Here is a 16,390-nt window from a genome sequence, read left to right as displayed (position 1 = left end):
ATTTGTAGCCCAAGTACTGGCATTGTCCATTCCATTATCTACAATAAGCTGAATTACCAAAAAATCTTTTCAAGGTGAGTTCTCAGACAATTTGCTAAAAATTTCAGATACCTAAATTTTGAAGTGATTTTTCTGGAAGGTAATGTGTTTTTGAATTGAATAATAACTTACAATGAAACTCAGATTCATCATTTTCAGCCAGAATCCAAACATCAAAGTATGGAATTCATCCAGCAGACAAAATTGAAAATCTGCATGTCACCCGGTAGTGACTATAAAGGCCCAATGGGGGCCTATAAATGGGGGCCTTATTGAGACTACAAACGCCCAATTTATTGAGATTATTTTGAAAAACTATATGCAATCAACAATGGTACTATTGTGACTTGTTAGAAAATAAAGTAAAATCTGCAAAAAGGTGGAAATGTCCCATAATATCTCACTAAAAATGTGTAATTCTTCTGCAACATAAAGTGACAGAGATACAGTCCCACAGAGATATACAAGGTCTGTAAATAAAGTAATGAGACTAGTTTTTTTTGGCAGCCAAAGCGGCACCACCGTAAAGTTACTAGTAAACATGTGGTTATATGAACAGCTGATTTATATTAGGTATTAATATTATTAGTCTTGTTCCCACATGAGACATAAACAAATTTTTCTTGTGCATTACAAAAATGAATGATACTAATTACGAGCAATGTTGTGCAATCAACTTTTGTGTTAAACTCGTTGAGAATGCTACAGAAACTTTTTCAAAATTGAAAAGGGCATATGGAGATGGCACTCTGTTACAAGCCCAAGTTTTTTAGTGGTTTAATGAATTTTCAGATGGCCAGGAATCAGTTGTGAACAATCCACGCTCTGGAAGACCGTTAATGTCAAAAAGTGATGACAATGTTGAGCAAATCAGAGACTTGATATGGTATGACCAGCCATTAACTGTCAAAATGATTGCAGAATAATTGAATGTGAACCATACTACAGTCCATCAAATTTTGACAAACAAATTGAACACGAAAAAAGTTTGTGCAAAATTGGTCCTAAAAAACCCCTGTTGAACAGAAAACAAGAGTCGAAGTGTGCCGCGATCTTCTAGAGCAAATTTAAACTCATCCTTAATTTCTAAAAAATGTTATTACTGGTGATAAATCTTGGATATTTGAGTACGACCGAGAAACAAAATGCCAGAGCAAGGAGTGAGCACATTTCAAACTCACCACATCCCAAAAAACAAAAATGGGCAAATCAAAAATCAAAACCACGCTAATTTGTTTCTTCGATAGTAATGACATTGTCTATAAGTTTTTGCCTACAGGACAAGACTGTAAATCAATATGTTTACTGAGAAATTCTTGAAAGGCTGTGGAAAAGAGTTTACAACGTGAGACCGGCCATCAAATATAACTGGATGCTGCATCATGACAATACACCTTGTCATACTGCACTCACAATTAATGAGTTTTTGACAAACAAAAACATTTCTGTAGTTCCTCAACCACCTTATTAACCTGACGTTTTCCCTGCAACTTTGTTCCGTTCCCGACTTAAAAAAAACACCTCAAAGGACACCATTTTGGTACAGTAGAAAACTTTGAAAAAATGTAACCAACCATCAGAAGGATATATGGGTTTCTGAGTTCCAACATTGTTATGAAAAGTGGAAAAATTGTTTGAAGCGTTGCGTGGCTTCCCAAGGTAACTATTTCGAAGGTGATAAAGTCCCATTTATAATTGGATTGTATATAAAAAGTTTTTCTGATCCAGTCTCATTACTTTATTAACAGATGTTGTAGATATAGCGACATATAGTCCTGATCTCCATTAAATTTCTTTTGTTTGGTCCTTTCAAGGAGTTTTTATGTGTCACTGAGGATAGCAACAAACAATGTGCAGACCAAGAATGTGGTACAAGAATGACTTTAGACACAGAGGTGAACAATTCTTTATTACTAGAATAAGACCGCTCACAGAAATATAGGACAAATGTCTAAACATAAGCAGGAATTATGTTAAAAAGTAGAATTAGTTTATTGTCGAAGAATAAATAAATTTAGTAATTTTTCTACAGTCATTTGTTTCTTTAATCATTGAACAACCATCATATAAGAATAATAACTTATGTTAGCATTCAAAATCACCAAGGATAATTAAACATAATCTTCCAAAAAATTTGATAGGCTCACAAAACTTTGTCAGGTTAAACTTTTTTAGGGAAAAGCAATAATTATATACAGTAACTGAGTGAGTCAGTTGATAAATATTAGTACTTTGGTATGTATCTGGACAATGGAATCAATCAGACAGCTCATACACAATACATATCTTGAATAAAAAATGTTTAATTAAGTTTAACTTCCTTTCTAAATTAATATCATTTAAAAAAACAAATAAAATTAATACACTCTGCATATAACCAGTCAATCATACAATATGGAATAATTACTTTGAGCAGCCTTATTAAAAGTTCATTTAAAATACAGTCTTTGCTTTCAATATTAACGAACAAAACCAGGCAAAGACCACACAAAAAAAATTTCAGCCACCTCTTGTTCAATAATTTTAATAACATTTCATCAAGTACAGAAATAAGCGATTTTGTGGATTAAATATTAACACAACTAACATGACAGAGCATCTTATAAAAAAACAACTACAGTATAACTAAGCAAGAAATAAATAACAGCATAAAATTAGAAAAGTTATAAAAATGTTACATTTATAAATCCATAAACCATACAAACTATTATAAACCACACCAAACTGATTATAAACATTACATTTGCATAAATTAATTGGAATAGATAACACATTTCTAAGATAACAAATTCAATTCAAAATTGATTACAATTAGGAATAAATGTATCATAAGATTTACAGAACTTTTTATTGTTTTAAAAACATTCCATTTTTTAAATTTAATTATAATTTTATAAAGACTGATCAACCACAGTTTTTACGAGTTGAAATTAATCTATATGTAATGTAAATTTTATTTAATTTAAAACCTGTACTATCCATCATAGGCAATGATAGTCAAAGGGACATAATTATTTATGATTTAATTAAGGTACAGTTGTTTAATTTTTGTCAGTTTTATAAATAAAAAAATATCAATATTTTTATGTATATAAAAATACTGATATTTTTGTATACATAAAAATATTGATATTTTGAACATACCAAATTATTCATCTCATATATTTTAATATTTTACATTAATTTACTGGTTTTACCAGTACAATTCTTTCTACAATCAATTTCACAATTTCAGACATTATAGTACACTGACTACTAAAGCTCAAGTGGGGATGTACTAAATAGTTTAATTCAGTTTTGCATACTTCTACACATTATGTAAACTAATATGCATTATGTATACGTACAATTATGTATACAGGCAAGGGTTTTCCTTAATAAAACATTAACCAAATTACAACATGGCTATTAATAACTAGAAAAAAAATAAATTTTTTTTCACACAAATTTGAGCTGGCTAATGCTAGATCATTAATCAGTAATATGCAGTTCCCATCATGTCTAAAAAATCCTGTTTTTTTTTAATGATTAATTCACCACACAAGTTCAAAGTCTGTGCTGTGGAAATATGGAATGAAAATTTCATAGTGTAAGAAAAATCCCATGCCTGACCAGGATTCAAACCTGGAACCTGCAGATGAAAGACAAAAACATTATCACTGACCGAGACACTACTGTCACAGAGATCTGAAAAATTATGAACATGACAGGAATCCACAACAGGGATTTTGGAGTACCATTCTGGACTGATTTAATCCTTCGTTTTTTATTCTCACTTCGGGTAGATTATTTTTTATCTGTAATCCCTTCTTCAAAGTGATATTCCTAAGGGCTAGACACCCATAGCATTCATACTAAAGACAAGAGACCTACACAGTTACTGGGTACATACACAGTATATTATACTGGTCAACAATGATTTTGTTACATGGTCAATATTTACTGAATCTTATGTACTTTTAAACACTAATTCTGAATATGAAGCCAGAATTTCTCTACCAGCCTCAGACATTTTGTAACAGCCCTTCCTATTTTCCAGTAAATACATATGCATGAACAACAACGTAAGTACAATATATTAATTATTTATTTATTGCAGCAGTTAAATTGGTAATTAACTATAATATATTTGAATTGATAAATTGCCATGAAAAGTAAGTACTAGTTTTATTATTATTATTATTTACCAGAAATTAAAACAATTACAAATATGCTTATGACTCATGTCATATTTTTTTGTAAATCTAATTGTCATCCATGAGTATAACATTTGGCAATGCAGGTACTTTTCCTATGAATATGATTTTATTTTTCCCTGTAAAGTCAGTGTATATTTGATGTATGTATTGTGTATCACTACAATGGTATATGTGTAAAATGTTTAAAGTTTTGTGATCCAAGTTTGCAGTGAACCTTTTAATAAAAATTTCATGCAGTTGCATTAACAATTCAGACAGTTTCTGTTACATTTGTGGGAAGGTAACATTAAAGTCTCGGGTGAGAAATATTACTCCACTGATGAAAAAATTACATGAACTTTATTTTGGATGTAAAGCAGATGATCAGGACAGGTCCTGGGCTCCTGCAATTTATGTGTAATGCTAATGACAGTTTGGTTGAATGGATCTTGTTAAGTGACATTTGCAATTCCAGTGGTTTGGAGAGAACTGAAGGATCACTTCATGGAATGCTATTTTTGTAAAATGAAAATAACAGGGGTAACAGCTAAAACTAGACATACTGTTAAATAGCCTGATATTCCCTTTGCTATAAGACCAGAGTCTCACGCTCCACAGTTTCCAATTTCAGGACCACCACCATGGGAATTACACAAAGATGAAGCTGTTGACATTGAAGGTTGTGCAGACTTATCAGAGTATGAAAAAAGGAGACCCACACTTTTTAGAAAATGTAAATACTGTACCAAATTCAATTTATCAGTAAGAATTAAATAATCTTGTTCAAGACCCAAATTTCCAAGCATCAAGCATAAATTCTCACATCACGACTGAAAGGTTGAAATTTTTCACAACACAATATTAAAATAAATGCTTTTTGTGATTGGCAGTGTGAATTTGAACATTTCTTCTTCCAGTATGACAACTTAGTTTACTGTAATGATGTGGAATCTTTAATAGAAGCTTTGGGACATATGAACCATCCTGATGAATGCTATCTTTTTACAAACTCCTCTAAGCATAATTTGAAAGCATTCCTTCGTGTTAGAAATAGGAGGGCTGTTTTTTTTTTCAACATCCAATCAGCTATCAAAAAAAAAGAAAGACAAATTGACATAACAAAATGATTTTATTAATAAAAGTTTAGTAGTAACTAACTTATTTTTCTACATAATCGCCAAAACAATTGAGACATTTATCATATCGTGACAAATGCCTCTTTCCAATGCCCTCTTCAAAGAAGTCTGCCACTAATGAGGTAAGGTATGTCTTGACAGCTTTCTGAAGTTCTTCATTGGTGGTGAAGTGTTATCCACCCAACTATGCCTTCAATTCTTGAAAGAGATGAAAATCGCTAGGTGCTAGATCTGGATTATACAGTAGAAGGTTGAAAATTTACCACTAGAATTGTTTGAGAAGGTCTTCCATCATGTTGGCACAGTGCAGTTGTGCATTGTCATGGATCAAAACCATGCCAGACAAGAGCATGCCTCTTTGTTTGTTCTGGACTTCTTTGCAGGGGCAATGTAAAGATTCACAATAAATTTCCTTTATTATTGTTATCCTCTGCTCCATAAAGTCCACCAACAAGACACCTTTATGGTCCCAAAAAACTGTAGCCATTCTTTTCCTGTTACTCAGTGTCTGTTTGAACTTTTTCGGCTTGTTTGGAGAAGTGTGCATCCACTGCTTAGACTGTTCTTTGGTTTCTGGATTATCATACTGGATCCAAATCTAATCATCAGTAACGATAGACTTTAAAAACTCTTCTGCTTATTATCGCAATGCGAGATAAACACTAAAGCTGACGTCATTCACTGTATTTTGTGATCGTTACTCAACATTTTTGGGACCCAACGTGCACACAGTTTCCAGTATCCTAGGTCTTCAGTCAGAATTGTGTACAGAGAAGACCTTGAAATTTCTGCAGAAAGTTCACTTATCGTAAAACTCTGTTTGTCGCGGACAAATTCATCAACATCCTCAACCTGGCTTAGAGTAACAACAGACTTGCTGCGTCCTTCCCCACCTTTGTCATGCACATCCATTCACGTTTCTTTAAATTTCCTACACCATCTCCAAACACTGCCATCACCCAAAAAATTTTCACCATACACTAAAATCATTCTGCGATGGATTTCAGCAGTGCTACATCCTTCTGCTTGCAGAAAATGTGTCCACACTTGGCAGGAGCATCAATCGTATCGGCCATGTTCAATTGTACATAACTTGGCTCAGACTGATGCAATGGAGCCAGCAATGACAGAGGTTGAAGTGGGGAGGGGCACAATTGCACAACATGCAGACCTGGCTCCTGCCTATCTCTTGTTTACTTAGATGCATGATAGAAGGTTGAAAAAAAACAGTCCTCATACCCCCATCATTCCCTTTAGCTTATGCAGCTCACATTAAGGCATCATATGAAAATATGATACTCGAGTTGGAAAAGAATCAGTATGAGAAACATTTGTAGAGACCTGAAAGTGTTAGCAGCGTTATTTGGTTTACAACTTTGGTACATTAAATTTTGTTGCTTCTTGTGTAAGTAGGACAATGGAGATAGGAAAATCATTATATTAAAAGAAAATGGCCAAAAATAGAAACATTAACTGTAGGAGAAAAGAAGGTTGTGAGTCCAGCATTAATAAAGCCTGAAAAAGTTTATCTCCTACCACTACTCATTAAGCCAGGTTTAATGAAAAATTATGTTAAGGAACGGATCAAGACAGGAATGTATTTCACTTTCTAAGAATAAGTTCCCTAATACACTTGTATAAATGAAGCTAAGATAAAAGAAGGTAATATTTGTTAAGAGTACAAATATGAAAACTAACGAATGATATTGAATTTGAAGATGGAAATCATAAGGCAGATAAGAACAAAGAACTAAAAACCGAGCTTCATAAAAACTAAAAAGCACTTGGATGTCATATGTCACTAAAGATCCACTTCTTAGATTTACATCTGGATTTTCCCCTTCCAATCTCGGACCTGTGAGTGATGATCATGAACAGTGCTTTCACAAGGAAATATCCACCATGGAGACACACTAACAAGAAAAATGAAAACAAAGAATGGTTCTGACTACTGCTGCACTATCAAAACTGACACTCCATATTGGTAATTACAAAAAACTACGCCTGATACAAAGAAACTTCTTAACACACTCGAAATCTATGTCAAAAATCCTGTATTATTCAGCTATTAACATTCATATAACAAACAAAAACAAAATTTTGGTGTCCAGTGTTATTTGAAGTTTGATACATGCAGCTTCCTACTGATCAATTCAGACTAAAATTCCAATTTAACAACTGTAAGAAAAAGTCCAACTTGATGTTGAGATTTAAATGTGTTGATAAAGAAATAAAGAAAGATTCAAGCAGTTCATCAACCCAGAGCTTAAGTAACAGATATAATAAATGAAAAAATATCAAACAAAAATTTTCACAAAGCCCAAACCGATCAATACTCTTCAGTATTAATATATTTGTGATAAGAAGTTAAATAAGTTAATCAAAGCAGCAATTATTAAAATAAAAATACATTAAGCCAATATTCAAATATAAAAAATAAAACTGAACAATGAAGCCGATATGTACAGTAACACTCTTAATACCTATGCTCTTCATGGGTTCTGAGCAAGACTACATCTCTCTCAAACAAACTGCAACTGCATCTCTCAACAAACAGAATACATCACTAGAACTGTAAAATCTTGAGGAATAATTAATCAGAAAAAAGAATACGATATAAGAATAAATTTGATTGATTGAAATTACTTTTTACACCAAAGTAAACTCCATTTTGCTGGAAAACCTTATTATTGTTGACAGTTTTATCTAATGACATACGCAATGTTTTATAAAAAAATCCTCAGTTTTCTTTATTAAACAAAAACTTATATATTTTCATAATAGCTCCATTAGTAACCAGAAAAAACAAAACAAAAATTATAAAAAACAACAACATACCTCTCCATCGGAATCATAATAGATTAGGTGGCGTTTGGTTAAAACAAACCAACGCTGTTTGTAATTTATCGGTGTAAACCGTTTTTTATTTTGCGATCGTTTTACCATAAACCCCTGCTTAACAACTTCTTCTCCCCCATCTTTGCCAGCCATCACACAATCATATTCCTGAAATCAAAAATATAAAATAAAATAGGTATAACACTTAAAAATAAACAAGCATTTTTTTTTTTAAGGGACACTGGATCCCCAGCATTATATATAAAATTTATTTGCAGAAGGTTTTCATGAACCAGACATGTAGTTAAATGTAAAATTTTAATAGAAGACAAATTTATTGCATTTGTTATATGAATGTAATCAGTTTATGGTGGCAGAGAACAAAGATTATATTTTGTATGACAGATGGTTCAGTTGTGAACTACAAGGAACAATTATTGGAAATCATCATAGGAAATTAAAGAAATTTGTAAACGTTTATGGAGGGACTATTAAGCATTATGAAAACCACGTTATAAAAGAGATGATGGAACACTGAAAATAAAATTAAGAGCGATAAGATAATTGTATGAAATTTAATTTCAACCCTCTGGAATATCTAGATTTTTAAGAAGATGACCTACAATTTTAAGAATGACCAAAAATTAAATGACATCAGTGACCCATATTAGAATCTGTAGCACAAAATTTCATGAAAATCAGTTAACTTATTCTGAAATCAACCAAAGCAATAACCGATGAAAGAAATTAGCTTATCCACCAACAATACATACCGATATCATCTAATTAGTACAACATTATGACTTTAGAATCCAGAAACGATAGAAAAGAAATGATTTTTTTTCCCAACCATTTGAGGGATTTTAATAGGGGATTTGAATGAGCCCAAACATCATCGGAAAATATCTTAGCTACTTAAAGGGCATTAAATTATGTGAAAATTTTTAGATACAAAACTGATGAGGCATCTTCCTGCTCCCTTGATCAATGGTGAAAAAACTATGGTGAAAATAATGTCAACGGTGCTTACACAGAAATAATCGAACCAAATTTCAACTAAATTGGTCTTTTAGTTTATACAGTTTACATACATCCTTCCAAAATTTGTTAATGACAAATTTGTTTTTTTTGTTAAAAGTGATCATGAAGTGACAAGACGTGATTGAGCCTTGGTATGCAAAATCTGACCTTATCAGCATTTGAAAACTCTGAAATCTACTCATCCTTATATACGAGGTCTGTCACTGGTTCAGAAAAACTTTTTATTTACAATCCAATTATACATGGACTCTTAACACCTTCAAAATAGTTCCCTTAGGAAGCCACTTCAAACGGTTTTCCCACTCTTCATAGCAAGGTCAGTTACATTTTTTTTTTAATGTTTTTTACTGTTCCAAAATTGTGTACTTCGAGGTGTTTTTTTAAAGTAGGGAACAGGAAAAAGTCAGGTGAATAAGATGGTTGAGGAACTACAGGAATGCTTTTCTTTTCCAAAAACTCATTAATTGAGAGTGCAGTGTGACAAGGTGCACTGTTATGATGCAGCATCAAGTTGTCTTTGATGACTGGTCTCACGCGGGCAACTCTTTTCCGCAGTCACAAATCTTTTTCATGTCCAATTCGTTTGTCAAAATTTGATGGACTGTCATAAAGTTCAAATTCAACTGTTCTGCAATTATTCTAACAGTTAATCGCCAGTTGTATCAAGTCTCTGATTCACTCAACATTGTTGTCACTTTTTAATATTAACGGTCTTTAAGAGTGTGGATCGTCTACAACTGATTCCCAGCCGTATGAAAATACTTTAAACCACCTAAAAACTTGGGCTTCACTTAAAAAATCTAACCTAAAAAATCGCGGCACACTTCGACTCTTGTTTTCTGTTCAACAGGGGTTTTTTAGGACCAATTTTGCACAAACTTTTTTCGTGTTCAATTTGTTTGTCAAAATTTGATGGACTGTAGTATGGTTCACATTCAATTATTCTGCAATCATTTTGACAGTTAATGGCTGGTCATACCATATCAAGTCTCTGATTTGCTCAACATTGTCATCACTTTTTGACATTAACGGTCTTCCAGAGCGTGGATTGTTCACAACTGATTCCTGGCCATCTGAAAATTCATTAAACCACTAAAAAACTTGGGCTTGTAACAGAGCATCATCTCCATATGCCTTTTCAATTTTGAAAAAGTTTCAGTAGCATTCTCGCAGAGTTTAACACAAAACTTGACAGCACAATGTTGCTCATAATTAGTATCACTCATTTTTGGAATGCACAACAAAAACTCGTTTCACGAAAAGTTTGTTTACGTCTCACATGATAACAATTGACTAAAAATATCATTATTTATTAATATATTAATATTAATACCTAATATAAATCAGCTGTTCATAAAACCATACATTTACTAATAACTTTAGTATTGCCACTTTCACTGCTAAAAAAAAAAAAAATAGTCTCATTACTTTATTTACAGACCTTGTACTTTCAATAAAAATAAAAGTGAAACATCTATTCCTAAAGATTTTAAATGCAAAAATGTAACGTTTAATTTTTTTTTTTTTTTAACATTGAGCTGTGCTAATTTTTAACAAAACCCAGTAATATGGACATCTAAGGTTGAAATACAATGTGTACAAGCATTTTATGCACACTAATGCAATGGCCTGCAATTAGATTAGTGTGAGCTATGGATGATGTATATAAAAAGCAATGGGCATAGAGGCAATTTTTAGCATCTAATGAAGAATAATAAGTGATCTTTAATTGATTGACCTAGTCCTCGAGAAGTCATGCAGCTTACAAAAGTTAATTTTTTTCTCCAGAATAATCCAGAATCAATACAGGTAAGCAACTTTAAAGTAAACTGCTAAAGACTAAACACGTAACATTTTTATGAATAAAATGAACAAATGAAAACATAAATTAAATAAAATTCTGTATTTACACTGGCAAAAGTTTACATACGTACTATATTTTTACAAAATTTGTTTGGAAAGACACCCTGCACGGTGATCCATTTTTGTACTCTAGTAATCATATCGAGTTCCCTAATGCAAAACATTTTCAATGCTGTCAATTTCTTGTAGAATACATTCATCGATAATGTGGGGATTTGGTTTGTAAACTCTGTCCTCCAATTAGACCCCCCAAAGGAAAAAAATACAATTAGATCCAGGGAATGTGGAGCCCACTACACATTTCTGACAATTCATTCTTCTGTAAAAACTGCATGATCATATGCTAATGAATTATTTGATGAGTGATCTGTTAATCTAATTTATTAGAAGCTGTACTGTTATTGGAAGAACCATATTAGTCTTTATAAATTGTATTACCCACTTCTGTATTGACATTCCATCAAAAAAGATTGGCCCGATTATACAATAACCAGCACACGATACACCAGTTTTCTTAACATGAAGAGGCCACTTCATGACATCAGTCATCTGATACCTGGTATTGTATGAATTAATATGCCAAAATACATAAAACTGTACCTCATCTGACTTTAATCTTTTAGATTTAATGGTACATACGTAAAAACGCCACCACAGCTACAGCTTTATTTTTAAAAAAGTAGTCAATCGGATTTCAGTGGAAAATGAGCCGATATAGAGTTTAACATAAATAAATAAATATTTATTTTATAAATATAATTTAACCAAACTTAACCTACGCTCGCTAACCTTGACTAATTAACACCGTAAATTTTTGAGTATTTATTTAATAAATTCAGTAATTATTGCAATTTGATTATTTAAACAATAAATAAATAAAAAATAATAAGCAAAGCGAGCGTAGGTTAAGTTTGGTTAAATTATATTTATAAAATAAATAAATATAAATAACCATTTATATTCTGTTTTGAATCTGTTTTGGTCCATTTTCCACCAAAATCCGATTGACTACTTTGTTTTTAAATAAAGCTGTAGCTGCGGTGGCATTAATATGTAAGTACCGATTTAATCTTATTAAATCTCCTGTGATAATTCATTTAATGATATAGAAGCAGTCAAGATTTACACTATATTCTAGCAAGACCTGGAAAGTAACCACTCTCATAGTACAATTCAAATTGTAATTTGACCAAGAGAAAAATGTGATATATGTAAAAAAAACAAGTTCTTTAAAACTGTTTGATGAAGAATTAAAATTTTCAATAAAATTATAGTAACATTAAAATTACTATAATTTCCAGTTCAGTAAAGTAATCAAATTTTTTTTTCATTCTAAATACTTTTAAAAAAACCTATGATTTTAAGTCTGACATTATGAAGAAATTCATAAGATTACGAAGAAAATTTTTTCTGAAGTTCATAAAGGCAGAAAAGGGAAGTTGTGAAGATATGAAACGTATGGAGATGAAAACCTGATCCAAATTAGTTATCATGATGGCTGTGGTATTTTTTTTAAACGCATGTAATTTTTATGTATTATAAGTCCCCATTTTCCAGTATTCACATTTCCATTAATGCTTATATTATACCCATATTTCAGTGAGACTCATCAGGGTTAGAAATGGAGTGGATGGTGCAGCAACTCCCACAATTCGGGTGTCTTCCCCTTAGAGGATCAGGAGAACTGCACATTGTAAGCTTTTCCCTCTTTTAATGCTATTTGTCAATGATAGAATTTATTTGTATTTCTTAGCATTATTATGACCTATACAAAATGTCTTATTTATTATTTAGGCTCCAATAATTTACATCTGGTATCACACCAAAGTGACATTTACCTAATTACAAACTACTAGTACACCACAAAGGGGGAATCGAGTAGAGGATGCCTCACCATAAATGTTGGTCCAGGATATGAGTAACCGGTACCACAACTGTGTTATGTACAGAATGTATCTTAGAAATACAGAACAAAATACATTAAATGAAATGACCCGTTATTAAAATAGAATGCTGTTACAACTGGATTGGATATTTTTCTATTGTGTGTAATCAGAGAAACTAATAAAACAAATATATAGAATGTTTTAATAATCTCAAATTATTAAAAATGATTCCATCAAACACACCAGTAATGGAACAAGTCTGATATCCAATTTTAAATACGAGTATAATAACCCATGGGTAGTGAGAACAGTTAAGATAGAAGACAGACTAAAATTATAGCTGAATAAGTAAACTTATGAAAATAACCTCACCACTAAACTGGCTTCCCTGACAGAGTGATGGCAACTCTGACTTTCATCTGAAGGTTCCAGATTCAAATCTTGATCAGGCATGCCTTTTTCATACGCTACAAAATTTCAATTTCATATTCCCATGGTATAAGCTTCAAGCCTGCTGTGAAAAAAGAAAATAGGAAGAACAAAGTATTTAGTTTGACCTAAATAAGGGAGTAAAGCAAGGGTACTGCTTATCTCAGCTCTTTTTTAATATACATGTTGAAGATCTGAGAAAAATTGCTCCAGAAGAGAACAAAGGAATGAATCAATACATGAAATATGAAAATAAATTTTATCGGTTTCACCAATGACATGGTTTATTTTTTTGGACATGAAGTCCACATGATATTCAACAGATGATTTCAAAATTAAAACACATCATAATGGAATATTGAATTTTGATTATGATGTTACACAACAGAACGAAAAAAACTGGAGAGACAATAAGCCAACAAATGTCAATACAAAAGAAGGAAGAATTAAACAAGTAGAACAATATAGAAAATTACAAAAGTTAAAATGAACAGTGATAACCACGTGGGTACTCACAAAACTGGGCTTGGACCCAAACAGCCCAAGTTATATTTTAGAATCACAAACTGGGTATCCAATGACAAATTAATATAGATTCTGCCATAATTCAGCTTTATTTGATGAAACAAGCAGAGAAAGTACAAAGACTTTCATCAAATAGGAAGAAGTATAAATTTTTATTTTTTATAATAATGCACAGTAATAACTTGTTTCGGTAAGAAATTTATTTGTTACTTATGGCTGTACTTTAGTTCTCTAAAGTCATAATTGTGTTATTTATACCTGACTAATTTGAGTATATTGTAACATTTGTAACATATGAGAGAAACATAATATAAACAAAAATGTAAATTGAGCAAAATGGTTTTTTTTTTTTAAGTATAAACTATTATACTTTTCTGAAAGTGAGAGACTAATTTAAAGTTATAAATTGTTGTAAGGAAGTAAAAGATCAGTTTATTAGCAATATTTTCACACAAACTATGGGCTAAGATAAAAATCTTGTTCAGCAAGACTATTAATAATAATTTTCTATAAGATTTACTAAAAACGTATTTTCTATATAAAAGTTATCATTTCATTAATAATATTGCATTATCATTTAAGTAACAATATTTTACTAAAATTACAATAGTTTTTCTTACATAAAAATATGCCAAATAATAGAAGCAACAGTAACTTCAATAGTAAATGAATTCCAAGTACTAAACTACTTCAGTTAAAATTAGTAAGAAAATGTTAACTAAATAATTTGGGCAGATTACTTGCTTAACCTCAAAATATTAACTCTAGTTGTTTTAAATAACACTGATAATATCTTATATAAATGTTTAAATTAGCACAATATACGTGTATAATCAATGCCAGTTTACCTATAAAATAACCATTTGATTAAAGTTCAATCTACAAGATAAAAATATAAAGGTAAGAAACACAAATACAGTACAGTAAACTAACCATAGTACAATCTAAACTTAAAATCACAGAACAGTTACTTTACAAGGAATTAACAAACAAAGCTTACTAAATACACAGAATAATTAACTCCGACTACCAGATATCATATATCATTAAAATATAAGCCCAACATAGCATACTGGTAAAACACACTTAAAAAACAAACACTTATTTCTTTCAAACTAAGCCTGAGTTTAATATTATCTTTCCAACGGTATGATATAAATATTCAATAAATAGCAGATTAGTTTAATTTAAAAAATGATTTACTTTACATGGAAATACTGTAACGAAATACAAACATCATCAAACACGTAAATACTTTTAACAATGACAACTCTTTTCAAGGGTTATAGTTATTTATAATATAGACATTTTTAAATGGTAAAGAATAGAGACGTCTTGCTTAATAAACACAAATACGTACTGACAGGAAAACTACATGTTCTTCAATACGATGACTGAAAACCAAATAATTTCTAAAATAACAAAACACAGTAACACAAATACGAAATAAAGTAGTTTATTCATTACCTTTTAAAACAAGTTCACGATCGAACGATAACACAAAACAATACTACACATTAAAACTAATGTCACACAGACACTACAACAGGAAACTCCATTGCACTAGACGTACTGCCGGAAACCACCTGTTGATCCTATGCATTTCTTACGATCAGCTGTTGAAATGCAAATTTAGAGAGGAATGCACTGCTGTGATATACTTATAATAAGTGAAAATCGTAAGATTTAAGATTTTTTATTACAAAAAAGTATAGCAGTTGTTGAGATTTTGAAAGGATTTAAATAGGTTATTTGTATAAATACTCCTTTATTAATCATACCAAGTGATCAATTGAGTTCCTAAATAGATTAAGAATGAATAGAATTCAAATTACCTTTGTCGAGAAATAACGTTAAAATAAGTTGTTAAATGATATTATTATTGTTAATATTGCCTGATGAAATGTGATTTAGAATCACCATGATTTCCTGTGAATTTTTTTTTTATTTTTACAAATTTGAAGATAAGCTAGACTAGAATTATAATTTAAAAAACGATGGATTGTTCGTCACTGTCGAAGTACGATTATAGAAATAATGAAACAGAAACCATTAAAAATGATTAATTACTGACCCAAATTACTTATGATTTTGCATTTTATTTAACAGTTCATACCACAACTTTTATTTCTTCAGTACCTAACTTCGATCAGCCTGATTTTTGTCTACTACATTAAAAAACATTCAAATATTAACCAACCCCAATTTGAAAAAATGGTGGTACATTTAAGAAATAGATATAGTTGAGTTTCAAATCATCTAATGATTTTACTTTTGTATGTAAAGTTATGAAATGAATTGATGGAAGATTGTTGTCTGGGCAATAGATCTGGTTGTTCACTTTAGTAATTAGATCATTTCTTTCAACTAACTTCATAATTGCTGTTTTATATTGAAAACTGTAAAGTATAAAAGTGAAATGATGAACATAGCATAATGAATCTTTAAAGTTGAA

At 31.0% G+C, this 16,390-nt stretch overlaps 1 protein-coding gene across 4 annotated transcripts in view; it reads right to left on the bottom strand.

Moving 5' to 3' along the window:
- Btk (tyrosine-protein kinase Btk29A) overlaps nucleotides 1-15,524 on the bottom strand; it is a 135,944-nt gene extending 120,420 nt beyond the window's left edge. The window contains exons 1-3 of one of the 4 annotated variants that reach the window (XM_075378330.1): nucleotides 15,403-15,512; nucleotides 13,354-13,492; nucleotides 8,192-8,359 (exon numbers count right to left, since the gene is read on the bottom strand). In XM_075378330.1, coding sequence (XP_075234445.1) covers nucleotides 8,192-8,359; nucleotides 13,354-13,434 — 249 coding nt within the window. In that variant the 5' untranslated portion in view covers nucleotides 13,435-13,492; nucleotides 15,403-15,512. Of the gene's footprint in view, nucleotides 1-8,191; nucleotides 8,360-13,353; nucleotides 13,496-15,402 lie in introns of all 4 variants that reach the window. The other 3 variants (XM_075378332.1, XM_075378331.1, XM_075378334.1) reach the window with 3 other exon arrangements.
- Nucleotides 15,525-16,390: the final 866 nt, after the last annotated feature.

This window comes from Lycorma delicatula, chromosome 11 (genome assembly GCF_047948215.1).
Source record: "Lycorma delicatula isolate Av1 chromosome 11, ASM4794821v1, whole genome shotgun sequence".
NCBI lineage: Eukaryota > Metazoa > Arthropoda > Insecta > Hemiptera > Fulgoridae > Lycorma > Lycorma delicatula.
This window is presented reverse-complemented; position numbering and strand designations above follow the sequence as displayed.